The sequence below is a fragment of the Balaenoptera borealis genome, assembly GCF_965194805.1.
Source record: "Balaenoptera borealis genome assembly, chromosome: 14".
In the NCBI taxonomy this organism is placed as follows: Eukaryota; Metazoa; Chordata; class Mammalia; order Artiodactyla; family Balaenopteridae; genus Balaenoptera; species Balaenoptera borealis.
In genome coordinates this window covers 73,379,222-73,401,916 of record NC_138875.1, presented here as the reverse complement: position 1 = coordinate 73,401,916, position 22,695 = coordinate 73,379,222, and the positions used below count along the sequence as shown (strand labels likewise).

At 53.7% G+C, this 22,695-nt stretch overlaps 1 protein-coding gene across 10 annotated transcripts in view; it reads right to left on the bottom strand.

The window, feature by feature from the left end:
- The window catches only part of UBE3B (ubiquitin protein ligase E3B), a 65,078-nt gene that overhangs the window by 2,915 nt on the left and 39,468 nt on the right, over nt 1–22,695 (bottom strand). For 7 of the 10 annotated variants that reach the window (XM_082354449.1, XM_082354446.1, XM_082354445.1 and 4 more), the window contains 9 exons: nt 18,724–18,900; nt 18,488–18,598; nt 16,420–16,557; nt 15,997–16,062; nt 14,121–14,179; nt 11,267–11,449; nt 10,680–10,791; nt 9,056–9,148; nt 5,994–8,193 (listed from right to left, as the gene is read on the bottom strand). In XM_082354449.1, coding sequence (XP_082210575.1) covers nt 8,002–8,193; nt 9,056–9,148; nt 10,680–10,791; nt 11,267–11,449; nt 14,121–14,179; nt 15,997–16,062; nt 16,420–16,557; nt 18,488–18,598; nt 18,724–18,900 — 1,131 coding nt within the window. In that variant the 3' untranslated portion in view covers nt 5,994–8,001. Of the gene's footprint in view, nt 1–3,481; nt 4,190–5,993; nt 8,194–9,055; nt 9,149–10,679; nt 10,792–11,266; nt 11,450–14,120; nt 14,180–15,996; nt 16,063–16,419; nt 16,558–18,487; nt 18,599–18,723; nt 18,901–22,695 lie in introns of those variants that run through there. The other 3 variants (XR_014234229.1, XR_014234230.1, XR_014234228.1) reach the window with 3 other exon arrangements.

Here is a 22,695-nt window from a genome sequence, read left to right as displayed (position 1 = left end):
TCCTGCATTCGTTCTATTGGAGACAGCTGGCTGTTTGGAGTGCAGCCCCTGTGCAGCCTGAATGTGGACGCTTGGCTTCCATTCTAGGACAACAGCTGAGGGAAGAAAAATGATCGCAGCCCCACTGAAGTGCCCCCGGCGGGTAATCACACCAGCTTTTCACAGGATGTTGAGGATGCTGGCATCCTTCTTTCTCCTCCGTTGGTTGCTGCATCTTTAACTTGTACAGAATTTGAGAGTAGACAGTGGACTTTCACATTTAATTATTTTATGAGGTTCTGTCATAAAATAATTTTGTTCTGGATTATCACCCTAACATTACCTGGACAAACTGGCGCCCCATCGGGTAGGGTAATGAATCCTATGTGCCGTAGTCAGCAAGTGGAAAAACCAGCGCTCAACCCGGGCTTCCTAGATCAGAATCCAGCTTCCTTTCCCAACTCCATTCTGCTGAGACAGGGCTTATCCCAGGGATGGGCAAGAAATGCCAATTCCAACTGATTGGTAGTGGCTGCCTAAAGGGCTGTGGTAAGGAGCCTGAAGCTGGATCCGATTCAGCAGGAAGGAGTTTGGTAATCCATTAGTAATGTCCGCCATGGCTTCCTAAGGAGGTAATGTAATAAATAATGTGGATTTGATGTTTCTGAATTCCTGGGCCAAATCCCTCACAGATTTCAAAAGGGTGGGGACCTCAGAGGTAGGTATCGGTCTTCAGGCTGCCTAAGGGTTCTCCTAACCCTACAGCTCCCCAAGAGAGCAAACCAGCAGGACAGGGATTTCTCAGGGCTTTGAGACGACACAACAGGGTCACAGATCTTTGAGACCCAAACACTTGTAAGTCTGACTAATTGATCAGTCAGCCCTGATGAGCTCACCAGCAGAATTTAGAATCTGTAATTACATTTCACATTAAAACATGCAAAGTTAAGATTAAAGCCAGTGAGAAGTGGCGTGACACCTCCTGCCCCCAGCCCACCTCCAGCCTCTGCCGCCATCATCCATCCCTCCTCTCCCAGCAAGCGGGTCTCCTAGGGGCAAGGGCTATAGTTCTGGAAGCCGCTTCCTTGGGCTGTTTTCCTCTCAGTTCCCTCTAAGGCTGTTTCCTGCTGTGCTAGGGACCAGGTCCTGCTCCCCTCCCTGCAGTGCTACATTTAGTTGAGGCAAACGCTTTGTTCAGGGGGACATTTTTGGGTCTCTAATTTACAGTGACCTCCAGCTAAAGACCTCTAAGAAAACACCCACACCCGTAATTGAGCAAAGTCGGATCGACTGTCCTGTTGCAACGAGAGAGCGAGCACACAACACAGAGAGCTGCGGGGTGTTTCAGGAACAGGGTGTTAGAAAGGACCTAGAGGATTTGGGCTCGTGTCAGGTGCTTTGGGGAAGGTTCAAGGAAGCAGGGGTAGTTCTATGACAGGGTGTCTTAATAAACCTCTATAAGGAGGGAGGAATGCATGAGGCTAAAGCTGTAATGGAATACACTGGAGGGTCAGACAGGCACAGCCCCCAACCTGTGTGAGGGGTCAGGGGGAGTGACAATATGACAGGGCAGGGCACCCCTTTATCAGGTACACTCCCAAACCCAACCCTGCCTTTTAGCTCTTTAGCTGGGGACCTGCGCTGCTGTGCAAACTGTCACTTCTCCTGGTTTTGCCAGGACTCAGGGACACTGAGCTCTGGGGTCCTCAGCAAGTCCTTAAAAATGCTGCAAGGCCTTATTTGCAAAGTGGGCGCAATTTTGTCTGTTTCCTTCAGCCCCCGAGAGGGTAGGTGGGACAGGGGACAGCAGCAGACACAGCGGGCTCTGGACAAGGGACAGAACAGCCCCTGGGGCTTCCCTCAAGCTTGGCCCCTTGGCTATAAGGCTCTCCCACCCCTCTTCTGCCTGCTCAAACCAGGTAAGGGCTCTGGAGCGTGGCAGACCTGGGTTCAAACCTTGGCTCTGCCTGGGTTCAAACCTTGGCTCTGCCGTTTACTGACGCTGAGACATCGGACAAGGGGCTTACCATCTCTGAACCTCAGTTTTCCCACCTGTGAAGTGAGCATCCTAGCAGCACCACACTGGAGATAAGTGATGACCGTGTGTGCTCACACATGTCCTCCTTGGATTAGTTACGCCTCTTCCCCCACCCCATATCGAGCTCTGCAGGGCAGGGTGGTGCCCACATTCTTCCCTCTGTACCTCCAGCACCGAGCCCAGCCCAGAGCATAGTAGGTCCTGGCTATCTATCTGTTGGATGAATGGACATGAGCCTGAACTCCCTGGCAGTACGGCTTCCTGGGCCAGCTCCTGGCTGGGACACCTGCCAGCTGCCAGGCCCATCTGGCACCATCTGTAATGGTGACCAAACCATCCAGGCTGCACAGACTCCATGCGGCCCTGCACTGCCCCACTTGGGTGATGGTCCCTTCCCTGGACAGTGTCCCTGGGTGGGCCACAAGCAGGGTGGGGAGTCAGTGGGGCCAGGCCCAGAGGGAAGGCGAAAGGACCAGGGAGCCTGACGTCTAGGACAGGTGTCCAGAGCAGCCCAAACTGTCAAGAGGACAAAGTGTCACTGTGTCTCCCCGACCTGTCTCTTTCTGCCTCTAACTTCAGGCTCCCCGGCCTCCCCCTGGAGGCCCCTCTCCTGCAGCCCCCCTGGGTCTGTTTGCACCCAATGACTTCTAGCCCCCTAGGCTTTGCCACCTCCAGCGCCCCTCACGGCATGGGGTGTCCCGCACGGACCGTTCCCTGTGGCGGCAGTGCTCGTAGTGGTGGAAGGGGGACCTCCGTGGTCTCACAGATGCAGGGCCGAATCTCACTTCTGGCACTTTGGAGCTGTGTGTCTCATGCAAGCGAACCCACCTCTCTGAACCTGTGTCCTCATCTGCAGAACAGACCAGCTACACTCCCAGGGCCCAGGGTCCCGGGTCCCCGGGTGGATTAAATGTGACCGCTCGTGCAGAGGGCTGAGCGCAGCGCTGGGCTCGGGCGAAAGCCCGGGGGGTGGCAGCTACCGCCACTACATTTATGGCATGACGCTCCCGCTCCCGTCCTTGGTGATAGATGTGTTCTAATTCCCACCGTCCACCACCTCCACACCTTCGGTCTGGCTGCTTCCTCTGCCCCAAATGCCTCCCTTCCCATCTCCAAAGTGGAAACCTCTTTCTAAGTGAAAATGAAAGAACACCTCCTTCACGGCCCCCACCTGCCTAAACAGATGTGACCCCTCTTCTTTGACCCCCGCACACTGTTACCATGACGATGCTCTTTAAGGCACGACTCACAATGCCCAGTTCTTGGATAAGAAGAGAGAGGTTGGCGAAGGTGGTCAAAGCTCCCGCCGCCAATGAGTGGCCGGGATGGGCCTGGCACCCGTGTCTGTGACCCCACAGTCCATGTTTCCATCCCAGCTGTTCGTGAGGTTCTCAGGACAGATACTACCATCGCTGGGGTGATTTTACTGATGAGGAAAGAAGGTTCAGGGAGCTGGAAACTTACCCAGGGTCACTCAGCTTTTGATGCCAAGTCCAGGGTCTTAGGCTGATCGCTGGGGCTTGGAGGATGACACTCCAACCCTTGCTCCTCAGTGTGGTCTGCGGTGCAGTGCCCCAGCCACACCGGCTGAAGCAGGATCTCCCTGGGGACTCGTGTGCACGTGAGTGTTTTCGACGCTCTGCTTTGGCTTCCTCTGTGGCCCAGCTTCAGTGGGGTGTCTTCTGCTGTCGCTGGGTGGATCCGGGCAGTCTGGCTTCTAGGTGGAGGGTCTGTAAACTGACAGACCCACCCCAGTCCCCCCAGATTTCCAAGAGCTGAGAAAACCACAAAGGGAATGCAGCTGTGAGTCCTGAGTTGGGGAGATGCCTGGCCTGAGTGCGCGGGGAAGCGCAGAGCTCGGCCAGGGCTCGGGCAGAGGAGGACCTGCACCCCTGGGGCTGGGCTGAGCGTGGAGCCCAGCTCCTCGGGGTCCTGCTGCCGTCAGTGGAAAACAAAGAGGACGCGGACTCCGACTCGTCCTCCGTGGCATGGTGAGTGCTGCTTGCCTACTTAATGGAAGCCCAGGGAAGCAAGGGGCCTCGCCCACAGCCTCCCAGCTGGTGGGAGGCAGAGCTGGAACGCGAACCCAGTTCCAGATGCTCCGAAGCCCTTGCTCTCTCTAGCGTCCTCAGTTAGAGCTGCACTCCGCCGGACTTGGGAGTCAGCTGCCACCTGTTAAGCACATGCTTGTAACAAATGTTAACCATCACGATAATTATAACAAGTGGCTGTTTCATTCTGATTCCATGCTCCAAAGGCTGGAGAAAACCGTGGATCCCGTCTGGGCCTCAGAGCAGCCCCTTCTCAGTGTTACTCAAGTGTCACACTGTGTGGGTGTGTGGCTGTGTGCGCGTGTGTTGGCTGGGGGATGGGGGGGCACAAGCCTGGGAACACCTGGGCCAGGATCCTCTGGCTGACATGCTCTTGTGTCCTTTCCTGCTCAGCCCCGCGCCGCAGGCAGTGCAGAGGAGGGCGTGTGCTTCTCCCCACTCCGCAGAAGCTCCACAGAGATCACAGAGGACCCTCCTCCGTGTCATCTCTCGTCATCCTGCTGTCACTGTCGGTAGCACCAGAAGCTACTCTGGAAGCCTGGCCAGGGCCCGACGACCAGGTGCGGGGGCAGCCCGGGTTTCGCAACGTGAAAGGTGAGGAAGGGCAGGAAGAGGGCTGACATCTGAGTGCTGACTCATGCTGGGTGCACATCACGCCACTGAACTCTGGGCACCCCCGCGGTGGCACCAGGGCTCCCGGAAGCGCACACAGCCAGGCCGCCCGGTGCGAATTAGAGCAGGAAGTGAGGGACCGGGTTTGCACACGTGCCTCTGTTTCTTGGAAAAGACACCGAATGAACACTGTCCACAGTTCTCCACCAGCTCTTATCAATTTAAGACATTTCCAGGAAATAAGACTTCAGCCTAAGGGGGGCCCTGGGTCTACACGTTAGCCAGGCTTAGAGACAACCTGCCTGTCCGTACCTCTCACAGTTAGCAGCGTGTATCGGCTACATCAGCAGCACAAACATAGGCTGATGGCTTTGCTGGAGTCAGAAACAGTGGTGACCTGTGTTCCACCTAAATATTCTTAGGCACCTGCAAGTTCTATCAGTGTATTGAATTGTCCTCATTTTAATAGTAATGGAAAACACCCCACTTGTTTTTCCTAGTTATAAAGACAAACTTTCTCTTTGCAGTACTAACCTGTAATTAAAAGCCAAAATATCACAGGATAAGGCTTTAGTTTTTTAGGTGGGCGTGTCCCACACTGAAGGCCACTGATGGATGTGGGGGACTCTGCAGAATGTTTTTCCTTTGCAGGATATAAACGCTCTGTGGGAGGGAGCCTGGCATATGCCAATTCCTCTTGGGAGCCCACGTGGCCCAACTGTCAGGCTTTCAAGACCTCTCTCCTGATGCTCAGATCCTCAGGTGCCCCCAGGCCAGGGGAGGCAGCAAGAACTCACGGGAGGAGCTGGAAAGACTGGCAGGGTTGAGATGGGCTTTCTGCTGAGTGTAAACCTGGGCTTGTGTAACAGGAAGAGACAGGGCCAGCGTGTCCTGCGCATGCGACCCTCAGTAATGGAGGAAAGCCGAATACACCCAGATTAGCGGGAAAATCTTACTTTGAGCACTTTTGAATTATCTGGATTCTTTTCCACGAACACCTGTCACCATTTTACGTTACTGTGGAAGGCGTGTAATCCAGGGTGGAGGCTGCCTGTGGGAAATGCGTGAGAAGGATGGGGAGCACGAAGGGTGCCTACGGGGGCTTTGGCTTTATCTGAAAGGTGACACACTGTCCACCACTGTTGACCCTGGTGAGGCAGTGAGCCCCGGCTGTCTGCTGTATCATCCTCTGTGTCTTCTTCCCACGGTGGGAGCCTGCATGCTCTTTAAGCCCCAGATGCCCCCATCTTGAGCTCTCCAGGCACTCGGTTGGAAAGTGCTCCTTCCCGACATAAAAAGCAGAACAAAGCCACTGTGTGCTGAGTACAAATTTAATAAAGCTTTTGTTGTTTTAATCCAAAGTTATCTATGAAAACAAGCTCCACCCCACAACTTTTTAGAGCCATCAAGAGCCATCGAGGTGTCTGTGAACACCACCTAGAAAAGTACAGACTCAGGGTTTCAGATAGTGCAATACTTCCAGCTGTTGAAGTTAAATGAAATTACAAGCTACCCCTCCTTGTCAGAAGAACAAAGGCGATGCTGGTGCGTAGGAACCCACTCTCTCTGCATCCCACACTGGCAGACCCCTAGGGAATAAGAATCAAACCTCTTCGTGCAGGTTGACAATCCTTTAGGCACCAGCATAAATGCACCCACCTGCCCAGAGCACAACACGCACGTTTAAAAGGAATTTTCCAAGGAATCGAGTGTTTAAAGATAGTGGCAAGTCCACAGAATCGGAGATTACTGACAAATCTTAATAAGAGTAATAAATTCCTATCTGTCTTTAAATTCCTTGCCGTCTCCCCATCAAGGTAAAACACGTGCTCTGTTTTGTAGAAGCCTGGGGCTCTAACATGGCCAAACTTGGGCCTGGGCAGGACACCGGCACCCGGCTGAAACCCTCTGCCGGAGGCCATGGAGACAGGTCCTGCCCGCTTTGCCGCCAACATGAAGGTTCTTTCTGGAAGGTGTTTTGCTATTTGGAAGAGAGCTGCGAGCCCTCTGCCGGCTCCTGGCCTCTAGGCTGGCTTCAGTCTGGCTGGTGGGGATGCACCGGGAGTGTGGTGAGGTGGGCGAGGGTGGGCGGCTGTCCGCACAGAACACTAACGTGGCTTCTGCCTCAATTCCCTGGATCTAGAGTACACTTCTCGTGATAAAGGTGAAGAATGACGGCAGAAGAGTGCAATGGGCTGGAAGAGAAAACAAAGTGAAAAACCCAAAACCAAAAATCCCGGAGGGCCCGTGAGTCTCCTCAGCCTCGTGAGCCTCCATCAGTGCAAAGAGCTCCCGGGTTCCCAGGGCTGAGGGAGGACGGGAAACAGACCCACGTTTCTTGGGACTCCTACAATCTACGGAGTAAAGCCACTGCCCAGATGGGACAGGTACCTTCAGTTGGTGTTTGTTCCTCACTAGACGACAAGTGTGGCCAACAAGCAGGGGAAAGGCAGCCGCCCTCCCCAGGAATCAGCAGGCTTCGAGTAACAGCTAGAGCCTTCTGGAAACGGAGCTGCTCTTAAGGACCGATGGGTTTTTTTCTCCCAAACCCGGGATGCCAACGTGAGTGCCCAAGACGGGAGCAAGCCAGAAGGGGCTCCCTGGCAGCCCGGCTGCTGAGGACCCGGAGCATCTGAGGTGAGAACGGGCAGAGGACCGCCGCCGAGTGGAACTCGTGGCTCTGAGGTGGGAGCAGCGCCCTGAGCTTCCGGGGCTCCGTGGTCTCACCGGCAGGCACCTCTGCCGCCTGGGAGCAGGTGGGCCTGGCTATCTGGAGAGAGGCTGCTGCGGACGGCACGGAGGCTGAGACTCTGTCGGGTGCATAGAGGCTTGGCGAGGCCTTACCTGAGTAAAGAGTTTTCAGAAACGGAAGGGGAGCATCTCACGTTTGGTCAGCTTCGTGCATTCAGGCCCATGCCCTGAAAACCACTCCGGAGCCTTGGTGTTCCTGGGACTTGTTCATGCATGGCTCGCTCAGAAAGTTAAGGAACAGAAACTCACGAAAAGACCAAATTAACAAAAAGAGAAGCCCCACTGCCATCACAGGCCTCGGCTTCAGGCCACTGTAAAGCAGGAAGGAAGGACCAATGCTGGCGGAATCTGGAGGTTTATTTTCAACACCCCCTTCCTGTTAGTGTCACCTGGAGAGTGCTGGGTAGCTTTGTCACGTGCATCCAAAGTTCTCGAGGCCACAGGGGGGTCTCATGGCTATAGACAGGGTATGGGGGCCACCGTCCCCTGGCACATCAGTCATGCTCCCAGGGGAATGCCGCCTCTTGGGGCTGAGGGTGCCTGGGAGCCCAGAGTCTGCGAGGACGGGAGCTAGGAGAGCTCGAAGCCCGTGTTCATGCTGATGGCGTAGCGCAGCTTCTCCCGCAGGACGCTCTTCTTGCTGTAGTTGGGCAGCTTGAGCAGGTTGAAACAGGTGGAGGAGGTGGGCAGGCGGCCACCTGGCTCCCGCTTGCGGATGGTAAAGAAGCCGCGCAGGACGCTGCCCAGGGTGTCCCCGGTGTCCTGCAAGCACACCCCACAGCCTCAGGTTGGGGGGCGCCTGGGGAGAGGGCTGGACCGGCCCCCCGCGGAGGACAACCAGCCTGGAGAGGTGGGTGCACAGAAGCAAGCACGGCGGAAGCCGGCGTGAAGTTGGGAACAGGGCCTCGGGTTCAACCGCTCACCACCGGTAACCCCACGTGCAAAGAGCCGGACACTGTAAAAACGTTACGGTAACAAACTCCTTCCTGACCTGGCCAGCACTGCGGCCTGCGACAGACCGTAACTTGGGGCAGCCTTCCTTAAGTAAGGGGGCTGAGGGTCGTCTAGTGTCACCTAAGAGGAGGGATTGGCGTTGAGGACGGTGGCATCGTGGAAGGCAGCTACACTCAGAGGCCACTGGGTTTTTATGGGGGGTGAGAAACTTATAACAACGGCTACCATCTGAGCACCCACTATGGGTCAGGCTTGTGGCACATAGAACACGATAACCCCTAGGGCGTCCACTCTCCCTCTGCAGAGGAGGGAATGAGGCCGCGTACCCAGGTGGGCACAGCCGGCAGGTGGAGGAGTTGAAGCCTGCGCTTGTCCAATTCCTGAGCCCACGTTCCAACCCCTCTCCCACACTGCCACTCAGACCTGTACCAGCAGCTACGAAAAACGCCCCGCAGGTATTCTTCCCTGAGGGAGTAACGAGAAAGGGACCTCCAGGAGAGCTGAGGCCCCAAAGTGGCCCGCCTGTGCTCCTGGCCCGAGAACCGCGACACCTTCTCACCCGGCCAAGGAGCCCGGCTGCCCGCCCCGTGGATACGACTGGGTAAGCGCCCCACCCGGTAGGTGCAGCAGGCACCACCAAGAGGGGCCGGCTCTTCCCCCGCAGCGGTACCTGATCATCCGACACTTCCACACAGCGGATGGAGAAGGGAGGCTTGAGGTAGGCAAATCCCAGGAGAGGGGGCCTGGAGCAGCTGGTCACAAACTGCAACACAAAGCAGGGCCGGGAGTCAGAGTGGGCCTGGCTGACGCCGTCCTCAGGGAGAGACCACTCGACAAGAGCACCGGAGAGGGGAGAGGGGAGAGGGAGGGGGAGGGGGAGGGGGAGGGGAGGGGAGGGGGAGGGGGAGGGAGGAGCCAGCGGGCCCGCTAAGCGTGCCGGGGGAGGCCCGAGCCGAGGGCCGAGGCCAGGGGCACGCACCACACCACCAATCGTGAGCGCTCGCTCTGCACCTGCCTTTCCGCTCGGCTTCTTCGCCACACACAGAGGACGTGCGGGTGGCTCCCTGAGCACGCGTGCCTGCTGGGTTGCCGGGCAGCCCCTGTGAGCTTGCTTCCTAATCTCCTCTCAGCACGCTAACAAAAACCAGGCCTCAGGAGCCAGCGGGGCTGAGGGCAGACCAAGGTACTGGAGGCCCCAAATGGGGCCTGTGGGCAGCCAGCCTCGCTTCCTTGCTACACTCTTGGAATTCCTTGCTACACTCTTGGAATTCCTTGCATTTTCCAGACGGCAGCTCCTGCGTCATTTCCCAAAATGACTAGTCCTGCCTGGACAGAGGCATCTACCCACCTGGAAATCCAAGTGCTTAACCTGCACAGGGAAGTCCTAAGAAACCATTCGCTTTCTTTAGTTCAACATTAGCCCAGTGCTCTCCCTTCTCTAGGGGATCTAGGGACCTGTTACTTACGACACCGAGCTGTGCTTCAAAACTCCGTGTCAGGCTGAGTGTTTGGGTCTTAAAATAAATATTACCATTTAAACAATGTTATAAATGGTAGTGAGATTCCTGAGACCATCCAAAAAGTTTACGTGTCATGCTTCAAAAACAGTTTTTACAAAAAGTATTGACAAGATATATTACTATCCTAATATCCTGTATTTTCCACCATAAAGACCGCAGCAGCAGCAGATCCTATTTAGAAGCATTTCCACACTGTGCTGTGTCCTCTGTGAACCCGAGCTCAGCTAATCATACCACAGGTGCTGTGTGACTTGACCCGTTTGAAGGATGAGGAAACAGACGCAGGCGAGTCTGTGCCCCTCCCAGTTCAGGCCGATCAGGCCTGCTGCCCGCTGCCAGCCAGAGCTGGTCCAGGGAGGGAGGGGTGGTCAGTCTCCTGGGACAGGAGGAGGATTGGAGGGCAGGGAGAGCCTTGGGGCTCTGCTATCATTATATTTAAAGAAAGTACAGTCACATTCTCTCCTGTACAACAGTTCTGTGGCTTCCCCCTGGCTCTGGGGCTGTCTGCAGCCACAGAAAAGGGCAGGCACAGGACAAGGAACTGCAGGTGTGGTGACAGGCCACCCAGAGACATAAACATGCCTGCTGTGTGGGGCACTGACCACGTGGTTAGGAGAGACCGGCTTTCCTCTTTCTAGGAGAGAGGGGTAAGCAGCTCTACAGGTTGGCAGAGACTGTTATGCCTACAAGAGGCCCTGCTGGAAAAACTGATTCTCTTGAGAATCAACTTCTGGAATTATGTCCCCCTGCACATATAGGTAACATATGAAATACCTTCAGAAACATGGCTCTCTCGTCGGGCGTGAAGTCAGAGGCCAGGATATCCCAGAGCCAGATAATGACCCTGTGACTTCCATGGAAACCACCGTAGTACACTGTGTGCTTCCTGAAAACAATGCAGACAAGGGCTCAACCACACATTCTGACGGGCGCTTACAGACACAGGCAGGCATGGAATTTAGACAAGCGGCACAGCAAACTCTGGCCAGCCTGGGTGACGACAAACTTCTCTTAAGCCAGAAGTTCATGCCTTAGTAACCCCAGGTCCCGGAAGCTCAGTGGGTGGAGCGTTGCATTGTAGGCCCTGTTGTTTCCCAGCAGAAGCCGACAGGAGACCCTGCACCACTGTTTCCTAGGACTTTGGAGAGCCCCACGGGCCTCAAGCTCTGCTTCTGCTTCTCAGTCTCCAGGCAGACAAGGGCTTGAGCTTTTCTTCCAAAGCAACTCACCCAGAGATCAGGGAGGAGGAGTCCACCTGGAGACAGGACCCTGAAAACTCTCCAAAAGGAACCCAGCAAAGGAGCAGCTTGCTTTCTTGGAGGCCTAAGAATTTTAACCTTGCCCCTGCACTCACTCCTTACTTTAAATCTTCCAGATCGATCTCAGCATTGTCCCCGGAGATGAGTCGCTGTAGCTCAGGGGTCGAGAACATCCGGGTCCACTCAGGTTTGATGATGGAACGGAATCCACTAATGAGGGCAGCTGTCTGGTTCTTGATTTGAGTGTGCATTCGAAAGTGGGCCATCAGATGGATGTAGCTAATTCTGTTGCCAACAAGGGAAAACAACGGAAATTAACAGGACAGGGTGGGCGGTTGCTGATGGGCTGAAAGATTGAGTCCAGTCAGTTCTGAATCATTTTACAAAAACACAAATAGCACCAGAGCACTTCACCAGAACAACGGCGATGAGGATGACAGCCCTCCTGAACGGCCCACGGTGTGCCACTGTGAAAGCGTTAGTGTCAAGGGCGTCACCCCATGCACTCCTCCCAAAAGCCAGTGGGTCAGACGTTGGGGTAACCTCACTGTCAAGAATCAAAGTGAGACATTCTCCAGCTAAGGAGAGGGCCCTTCTTTAGGACAAAGGGACTTTTATTTAACTTCATCCTTTTGGACATAAACCAATTAAGATACTGTTCAGTCCTCCAGAGAAAAACTGTTTCATGTTGAAACTCAACCAAAACCTTGCTGGACTGGACAAGGAGTCTAGGCCATGAGAAGGTAAGGCTGCAGAAAGCTTTAACCACATGCAGCTGGCTGACAATCAGGCTTAACAAGGAAGTTGGAGCACTAACGACGGTTCCAAGCAGCCGGTCTTCCAGGTCTGCTTTCACCAACACAAGTAGTTCATCTGCAGCTGCACGGCACAAGGCAACGCTTCCGCCCAGGTGAAATCCCTTTTCACAGGCTTGCCAGCACTGCTGATTTCTTAGCAAACCATTTACTCAGATGAAAGAATGTGAGCCCAGCCCAGGTGTTAGTACAGTCCAAATAAATCTGTTTTACCCCACGATGCTCAGATCTGAGTTACTGACCTGGAAAACATGCCTATTTAAAAAAAGCTTCCAGTGGTAAGCTTGCACACTGATATACTTAAATATGATTTTTTTTTTCTATCACTGCTATTCCTTTCATGTACTCGTTGAAGCAGGTGACTAATACTGTTCCATTTTACCAAAAGAGGGAGGGAGCCTCGGAGACTTTCCCATCGAACACCCAGGAAGTGCAAGCTCAAGTATCACTCTGCAGGAGCAGGTCCTGGTGATGTCAGGCCTTTTAAGAGTCTGCAGAGGGGCTTCCCTGGTGGCGCAGTGGTTGAGAATCTGCCTGCCAATGCAGGGGACACGGGTTCGAGCCCTGGTCTGGGAAGATCCCACATGCCGCAGAGCAACTAGGCCCGTGAGCCACAGTTACTGAGCCTGCGCGTCTGGAGCCTGTGCTCCGCAACAAGAGAGGCCGCGATAATGAGAGGCCCGCGCACCGCGATGAAGAGTGGCCCCCACTTGCCACAACTAGAGAAAGCCCTCGCACAGAAACGAAGACCCAACACAGCCATAAATAAATAAATAAATAAAATAAATAAACCCAAAAGTTTAAAAAAAAAAAGAGTCTGCAGAACTGAACGTCCTTGCCCTTATACTGAGGTTTTATGCTAAGAACACGTAAGAGTTTGTGAAATGACTTTCCAGGTAGGTTTCCAGGCAGGACAGGAACCTCACTCCAACCCAGGCTGCATCAACCCACCTCCCCTGGCTGCTGTACATACGGCTCCTACCATCATCCCCGTGCCATGCCTGGCAAAACAGGGCCCATCTGAGGGTAACATACCTGATGATGGTGACATCACTGCTTTCATTTATTAAGGGCCTCCTTTGAGCCAGACATCCTGGAAGGTACTTTACACGCGTTCTCATGTGAAACCCTCTGAAGGGATGATTCCAGGCACACGGTGGGCAGGCTCAGGACCCACCCTGCTCTCTGACACCCCCAGGCAGCTTCCACCCACCCTGTGGCCCCTGTTCTTTCTCGGCTGTCACTCTAAGGCCCCATGGCCAAGAGTCAAAATGGGTGTATTTCAATCATGATGAGAATTGGGTCTGCTCTCCTGACTATTCTGACAGTCTAAATAAAAGCTCCCCGAGCGCGTGGACTGACTGATCCGACCTGAGAGGGACATGATGCTTGGGGACAGCATCTGATCCAAATGACTCACCGGGTAGGACTAAGCTCTCACCTGTCACTGAAGAGAGTGATGCTCAGATTAACAGTTCAGATGTTCAGCTGAGCCTAGTGGCAGGAGACTGACAGATTGACAAAAGGGCCAGTATCTACTCCTTGAGCCGGGTCCTACTGTTTAATTAGGTGAGTACAGGGCTGGGTGGAGACACGCATGGAGGGGCTTTGCTTTGAGGGACCATTTATGATAGATTCCTAAAAGCCTGTTATCTGTGACAAGGGCTGCTGGGCCTCAGGGTCTCCCCACGTCTGAGGACCTGTCTGCTGCATCTGAATTCATCACTGTGTCTTCTCAAGAACAGTGTTTTTGTACAACTGCCACACACCCTCATTCCGAAATGATCTGCCCCTCCAAGGAGTCTTTCCGCCTCCGTGCCCTCTGGGTTCAGGACTTCGTGCCCGACCGGCTCAGAATCCATCTGTCTGCATCTAGAGCCGTCATTAAATTCCTAGGAACACCACGGCCTGGGTGCCTCTGACCTTAGAAGTGCTATTGCAAAATATAAATTGTCAATTCTTATTTTGCAAATCGAATTTAATACGATTTCGGCCTATGAACTGTAACCAGGAAATTCCATTATGATATTTACGGCCTCTTTCTACTTCAATTTATCTTACTAAATTCTCCAAGTAAGCCCAGACGGCCAGAATGAAGTCTTTTCAAGTGGTGACCTTAAAAATCTAATTGCCATACTCACTTATTTTCATTTGTAACAGGAATGGTCTTCCCTCCAGGAATCAGTTCATGGCAAACAAGCTGGGGGAGAGGAAGGGGAACAATTACTCAAGAGAATTCTAATGAGAAAATAAAGCTTCCTGAAGATGAAAGGGCCTGATGCCGACATCCATAATAACGAAAGAGGAAGATGAGACATGTTTGGCAACAATCATTTTCACAAAAAGCCAGGGCTTAAGTATCAACAAGCCGGCCCTGCATGATCAATATGACAGGTTCCTTCTCATCTGATCCTCGTTCAAACGTGTGTATTAAGGCTCCGGGGTGTCGTGGAAGGGAACGTGTCAGCAGTGAAGAGCGCAGGAGGGCGGATAAATAAACACTGGTACAACCACACCTTGGAATACCGTGGCGCTATTAAAAACTATGATGAAAAAGTACATTTCTTGAAAAGGTGGGGGGAAAGAGCAGATTATATAACAGCAGGCAAGGTATGCAAAAAATTATATATGTGCCCAGGGAGAAAAAGCCTCAGGCCACATGTTAACAGTGGCGCTCTCCAGGCACCAGCACTATAGGTGGTTTTCACTTTCACCTTTATGCTTTTATTGTAGCCGAATTTTTGGTTAGAAGTTTGCACTATTTTTATAGTCAGGACAGAAAATTAAGAATATCGGGAAGAAGTCTCAAAATCTGATTAAAGATTCAAAAACGCTATAGAATCAACTGCTTTCCTCAACTTCAAGAAGTCTTGTGGGTCGCCTAAAAATCAAAGAATGGATCATTTCAAAGCTAATTTTAATAGAAATTCTACTAACATAATATACTGTAACTCTAGAGACCTGGAAAGGAGTAACGGTGCCCTCTAGTCCCACTGCTATCAACATCTCGGGGCTGACGCCGCAGGAGTTAAAGCTGGATGGCCCTTAGGAATGCCCAGCCTGGTGTTTCCCACAATAGGTTCCAGGGAACTCCTGGTCTGTGCACCACTACCTGGAGAATCTCTCTGTGAGGTGGTGTGCCCTCCCTGAAAGAGGAGTCCTGTGACCACGTGAGCTGGGGAAGGTTGGGGTAACACAACCACAGCAGGCTTCTTTCTCATGGGCTTCTTAGGGCCCCACGTGCCAGCGTGCTCAGCGGCTCTTGAGGAGGAGGACAGGGCGTGCGGTCTAGAGGGCGTCTGGTGACACTGGTCCCAGCAAGGACTCATTCGGCAAGTGGCATTTGTTGAGATAAGGAAAGTGTGGCTCAGGGAGACTGAGTGACCTCGCCGAGGCCCTGGGAAGCCGGCCCTGTACTACGAGCTCCAGAGCAGCCCTAACACCACGTGCACACTGGGGCTCATGCAGGGGTCCGGGGATGCAAATGGAGGGGCTGGGAGCCCTGCAAGGAAAATCAGGGCAGAGAAAGTCTGGGGGAAGCCCCTCTGCTGCCATGACTTCAAGGGTCTTTTTTCCCTGCTCCGCTCTCCATGCCGAGGCGGAGCAAGGACAGGATTCTGTTAGAGGCACGCCCTGTCAGGTGGTTTCTTCCCCGTGTCTCAGTCATGATCCTCTGGAACAGCTAATCCTCACCATGGTAACGAAAAGCAGTGTACAAAGTAGGAGTCACAGCTTCCATCAGAAATGACCCCAAAGTGCCCTGGAAGCAGAGCAGGGTCTCTGTGGGAGCTCTCTGGGTGGCGAGCAGGCCAAGGCCAGGTCAGCGGGGAAGGGGAGGGGAGCGCCCTCCCTCCTGGCAGGGTAGCAAAGGGGCTGGGGAGGCAGAGGAGAAGGGTGGACAGACAGACAGACAGAGCCCCAGTCTGTGGGTCTCCTGGGGAAAACAGCCAGAGTAGGGCAGGTCTTAGGAAGCCAAAGGAGGGAGGCGGAAGAAGGTTCGGCCAGAGGCCCACCTACCTGACCCATGACATCCTCATCATATGACAGTGTCAGGCCCAAGTCAGCAATGTCCCCATCGTACCGCTAAAGCAACAGAGAAAGGGACAATGTAGAGGCCAAGGAGTGCTACATCCTTGAAGGTTTTAACACTCCCTGCCTATGACATCGGCTTGGGCAGCTACCACTATGGCTGCCGTATAACTTGAAACAAAGGAAAAGGCCACTCATCACCTGGAGGAAGGAGGCTGTGGGCATCAGTCCCGGGAGGAAGTGCTCAGCAGGGGACAGGAGGCCCTGCAGTGGCCAAGGAGCGCGCCACTTCCCCACAGCAGGAAACCCCACTCCACCCCATGACGACGGGGTACAGCTGAACCCCACGGGGCGTCACTTGGCTGAGTTCACACCGGCACTCAGCTAAGCCGTGCCGCCTTCCACACTGACCTTAATGGAAGTGAGGTTTTTATAGAACTCGGAGTCCAGAGAAGGCAGTTCATCCACAGAGCTGTAGAAGACACTGTGGTGGTGCCCGAGCAGCTGGCTCAGGAAGAAGGATGCAAAGGGCACGTCCACCACAATCCCCTGCCAGAGAGGAGACAGGAGCTGCCACCTGCCGCCCAGAAGCCCGTCTCGGTGATCTCATCCGGGGCGGCTCGGGCTGCAGACGGGGCTCCGAGGGCGCCAATGACATCTCTAGACCTCCTAAATTTTCAATCTGGAGAGCAATACCTCCCTACCACCTAAACACAGTTGAGCGCCTCCTGGGGACATTACCACCTAGTGGTTAAGGGCCCAGGCTTTGCAGCTGCACAGCTCAGGGATCACATCCCAGCTCCGCTGCTGCTAGGCCACGGGGCATTGGCTTTATCATCCGTAAATGGGGACCAGAACAGCCTCAGTTTTAAGGGTTAAACGAGCAAGGTGGGGAAAGTTTCCAGGAGGAAGGGATAGCTGAGCAGGCCTTCAGTACAAGGCTCACAGGTGCCCTCCAGGGCTGGAACAGAGGTCTGTCTGGCCCCAGCACGGGGTGTGAAGGAGGGGGTGAGCGAGAAGGCCAGGGAGGCAAACAGGGCAGATCAGGAAGAGCTCATAAGCCTCCTGGAGTCTGGATTCTATCCGGAGGGCAGCAGGCAGCCCTGGGAGGGCTCTCCGCACGGCTACCTCCTGTGGGGAACGGCCTGGAGGCAGGGACACGCAGGGACACAGCCCGGAAGCCCTTGCGCAACGCCAGGAACTTCAGACAGACTGCACTGGGTGGAGAGAGGTGTGCGGGCTGCAGAGACTGAGAAGGGAGAGCCAATCAAACCCCACGACAGGCCTGTACTGAGGACGAGGGTGAGGTGAGTTAACACAGGCCACTCCTCATCAGGACCCACGAGGTCCTTATTGCCGGAGAGGGAGGAGACGGAGACTAGGCCCAGGAAGTGGGGGAGGACATTTACAAAGCGAGGAAGTGGTGTTTTTCAGCTGGCCCAGCCTCTCCTGGGTCTCATCACAGCTACACGTTCAAAGGAAAAACACGGCATATGCCCAGGCAGGGCCTCATGGGTTTTTTTTGTTTTTTTGTTTTGTTTTGTTTTGTTTTGTAAAAAAGGGGAATCAACTGAGAAATTGTCTCCATTTTGCAGATGTGGAAACAGAAGCACAGAGAATGAGCCCAGGCCACCCAACCAGTCCTGGGCAGGAGGAGGCCTGGAGGGTGCTTGGACTCAGATGGGGCACCTGACATCATCACAGCAAGGGCTGAGGCCGTGGACCAGGGCTGTTTACACAGAGAGAACGATGGACTAGTCAAGAGTCACAGTATGTTCACCCCACATGACCTCCTCTCTCAGCCTGGCCCGCTATAGCTTCTTTGCCTCTGGAAGGCATCCTGGCCTCCCTGGGCTTTGTGATGGGTGTGACACGAGCACTACTCAGGTGGCGGCCGCTGGGGGTGAGGCAGGGTGGGGAGGGACTGGTCCCCTGCGGCTCTGGAGTCCGCTGTGAGGCCACAGGGACAGGCTGCTGATGAGCTCAAGCTGGAGCTTTACTTCCTTCCTGGGGAGCAGGGTCCTAAGGGCAGAGGGTAAAGCGCCACCTGGAAGCAGTCCTGCCAGTTGGTGGGCTCTCAGGGGAGAGGGACCAGGAGCCGAGAGGGCGCGCCCAGAGCCTGCGGAAGGCCCCACCACCCCAACCCCACGACAGCGGGAGCAGAAGCTCAGACACCCTTCCTCCTAATAACAGTGAGGATGGCAGCTCCGACGTCCCCCGTGACCAGCTGCCTGCCACCATGGGAGATGTTTACCTTATTACCTCATTGACCACCTACAGCAAGCCCGTAACATAGCTCTGCTGTCGCCCTTCCCTGACACCAACACGGCTGGCGCTGGCTCCTGTCCCCCTCTCCTCGCCTTTATCCTTGTGACAGGTAGTTGCCACTGTGTACCTGGTCACTTACATGTATACGAAGCCCGCGGTACTTAGAACATTTTATTTTCCATTCCTGTTCACTGGTTCTTAACGTGCCTACCTCATACACAGCTTTCCCCAGCATCTTGCCCACAAACTCAAAGAGCTGCAGGTAATTCTCATGAATGTAGGACGTGGGCGAAGGGTAGAGTCTCTCGTCCCCACTGGTCGTCTGCAAGGCAAAAGGACGGGTAAGGACAGGGAAGTTAAATGCCTTGCAACGAGCAAGGCCTTCACTTCTCATCTGTCACCTCGAATCTGGCTGCCGTCAACCACGCTCTCGTGCCCTTTAAATACCTTGAACAGGTTGAGTGCCGGGTCAAACACCCTCTTGATGATCTCTTCCAAGAACTCCTTGAAAACGCCATCTTGATCAATCCCTGCCTCGTCCACCCCAAGGTCATTGACAAACTTCACGCGGATGACGCCCTTCATGGCGTGCTGGGAGAGCTGCCGAAGTTGCTCGTAGCCATCCTGCCAAGGGCAGAATTTAGCCCATTAGGAACCCAAGGCCCCCTTGCATAATTCAGGGCTCCCTGCTCAAAGCTCCCTCTCCCCTGTGGGAAGCCTTCCCAGTGTAATTACTAAATGTGTCAGGACGCACAGGTGCGTGAGGAGAGCCAGCAGTTTTCACCTGCTTCTAGATGAGAGCCTGTTAAAAGAAAAATTCATTTTGGGGATGTGACTTTACCACTCTTTGGCAAGGGGAGACTGCTCTCAGGAAGATGCAGAGCAGTGAGATGGAGAGATTAGACAAGATGAGTCACGACAAGCTCTCGGTCATCAGACAGGACGGAAGACACTGAGACAAGATGAAAGCTGTAAGATGAAAAATCACAGTAGCCCCCCACCACTCAGCTCCTGGTAACTTTCCCCAGATCATGAAAGGCTGGGAGTCATGCTGGGAATTTAGGTTATTTCCTGAGGGCGCTGGGGAGCCACGGAAGAGTTTAGGCAGAGAGTCACATGGCTGGCTTTCTGTCTTAGGAAGATCTTTCTGTTGGAAGGAAAGCAGAGGGATGGCAGGAAGCAGGGAGATGGGTGTCAGGAGTGCTGCTGGGCCTGGAGGAGGGCAGAAGCAGTGGAAAGAGAGGCCTCAGCACCTCCGGCTTGTGGTCGGCTCCCTTGAGACACACAGCCACTGGGCATGTCTCCCTGTCCAGAAAGCTAGGACGAGACTCTGCAGCTCTCCTGCTAAATCATCGTGCACAGTCTACCTCTTGATTCTGATCTGTCGAGGCCTTCCTGGCTCCAGAGCCTGTCCTCAAATGTATTCCTGGCAGGTGGGTGCTGACGGGCAAGCTGCTTAGGCTTTCATTTCAGAGCAGTGATTATAAAAAACCGTGCTTAGAACACGATCGGGCCCAGGGAGGAGTACTTTGGCCCAGCCTGAGAGGCCCCATAACCAGGGTCAAACCGATGTCTTTAGATACTGTCACAGAATAGGTTACAAATCAGCTGCCACGTCCTATTGTGGCCACCCCACATTCCTCCCCTCAGGCACAAGTGCAGTGCTCTGAGATGCTCTGTTGACATCAGACAGGCCATCTCCACAGCACCCACTCACCTGCCAGTCTGGTTCCTTGTCACAAAGCAAATGAGGCCAGTATGGCAAGACCTGTTTTGGGGAACCCTTGCTGCCTTCCTGCCGATGTTTTCCTTGTGCTCACCTACTGATGCAAAGGCCTGTGCCATGGTGGCTACCCATCTCATTTAGGAGTTAGGTTCCGAAGTTAGTGAGCAGAGAAAAAAAACTACCTCTGAAATCCCCTAAGTCACCTGAAGGAATAAGAACATGGTTTTGAGTGTACAATCCTGAAAAGTACATATTTTATGCACATGAAATATGAAAATCATTAAGTTAGACGAAAAGGAGAGAAAAACAGGGAGTCACCAGGCAGCTGCTGCAGCATTTCAATCATTCTGCCTAAATGTAAGGTAATTATCTTGGCACTGAGTGGGGACGGGGAGAGAATTCTAACATGCCCCTGCCTGCTGGACTTCCTCCATTCTGCTTTAAAATGATGCTTCCCTAACCTTAGCACGTGTTAGGAGGTATGTCAGTGTCATGCAGATTAAACGAGATGGTCTATGTGAAAGCTCTTAGCAAGTGGTCAAGCTCATGGCAGGTGCTCCAGGAATGTTTGCTGGACTCAAATCTCAGTTTTGCTGGATCAGCCCCACTTTACCCTCCCTTTGAAACCCTGTAGAGAGGAATTTGCTGCCCACCTCCTCTGACATACTTCCTGTTGCACCCCACTGCCCTCTCTGGAGGATTCTGTATCTGTGCCCCGGGGGAAGGTGAGAGGGGGACTGGGCGTTCCTCTTCTCTTCTGCATCTCAAACAGCGGATGCACAGAACACTGACGGGGGACGGGAGAACCGGCTTCCAGGTCCAGCTCTGTCACTGACACCTGAGTGACCCTGAATTCCTCTGGCCTCAGTCCTGCCTTTGACGGGGTGAGGGGAAAGGGATGAGTAAGGGTGTGTCCACGGCTCCTTCTAGTTCTGCAATGCTGGTGTTCTGGCCCCCGTTCACCCCCTGTGAGGAGAGGCCTTCCTGCAGGACTTTGGACCATCACCTGGAAGCCTAATACACAAGCCTCACCTTCAGTACAAACCATAAAAAAGGGGACAGAATAAAAGCCCAGGATATCATGGGTCAAATATCGGCTTTTTGATGCCCCCTTGTGTCCTAATCAAGCAAAGGCCACTGGGCTCTCAAGTTCTGATAACCAAACCACTGAATCGTGAGAACTGGGGTAACTGAATCAATGACCCTCTCTCCTTCCTAATTCAGTATGAACACCAGTGATCAATTTCATGACAGGATCTATCCCAATGGAACGTAAAGACGAAAACGGACTTTGCCTAAAATCTAAGACAGACATCCTTCCTTTGACGTCCCTGAGGGATGTGTTTAAAAAAGCTGGCCTAGGGTAAGCGGGTGTCTGGTAAATCTCCCAGTGACACTTGAGGAGGGCGTCGGGGATTCTGTCACTCTCAGGAGACACCACAGTTTCCACCACCCAGACTCCCCGTTGTGCTGGCCACATGGGAGTGGGTATGATGGGCGGTGGGATGGAGGAGTTTAAGAGACAGGAAAGGTGCATCTGGGTCCAACAAAGAAAGTGCTGGAGAAGTGAGTTCCTACAACACAACTGGGCTTTTTTTCTTTGAGTCAAAGCAGAGGTTGCAAACTGGTGGCCAGCAAGTTGAATCTGATGGGCAGACAGGTGTTATCTGACCTTCCAGGTACTTTACAAAAACTGACTAGTTCACAACACAAAGGATCTGTGGATTTCACACAAAACCCTAAATTTTGGTCTTTTCTTAACAAGCCGGAGCATTATAGAGCCCAAATCTCCACAAGGCAATACTCAGGTGGCCTCTTTTAGAGGCACGTGCTCTCCACCTGCTTACCCTCTCCTGCGCCCCAACACTGAGGCTGGTTGTCAGTTGTCATTTATCAACTCACTCGTGAGGTCAGTCCAAGGGCTGTGTTTCAAGAAAAACGGGAGCAAGCAGTGGAAGTGGAGAATATTTCTATTCGTTTAGCATGCAAACAAAATGCCCCTGTGCCGAGACACTCTCAGCCAGCGTTACTCATCTCCATGACTGGCAGGGCCCCTGGGGGCACTTACATTTCTTATCCCTACTTTTGAGAATGTCAAAATCATCTGTTCACCACCTGCTGCCTTTCCCCGGCAGCTGTCAGTGTCAATCACCAGTGGTCAGAGAACTTAAACAAGTTCTCCAGGAGCGACAAACACGGCACAGATGCCCCGAGGCAGAAATGAGACTGCGTGGGGAGGAAGGGCTGCTGCCGACGCCGTTTGCTGGCGGCTGGCGATGCGGCCCCGTGCTGTCCTGGGATCCCCTGACTGTTCTACGCTGCAGAACATGCCGATGAGGAACTGTGGCTGGAGTGTGATGAAAGGCAAGAGAGCAAGCATGGGCAAATCAACGAAGCCAAGCCGCTCCTGGGAATGGGGACATGGGGCTCAATCACCACACGTGCACATACACTGCACAACGCCGGAGGAGCGTGTGGTAGGCACGATGCAGACACTGCAGGTGCGTGCATTTATTATGACAATGTTCAGGGTCTTGTTCCAGCAAAATCAACGTATCATGACAACCTCCTGACATACGGAGGACAGTGTCCTGAGGACAGGCACCTATTTCAAAGTCACACAAAGTCGCTGCATGGGAGGAACCCTGGACGCTGGGTTTGGCGTAAGTGGGCCACTTCACGTGCATCTCCTA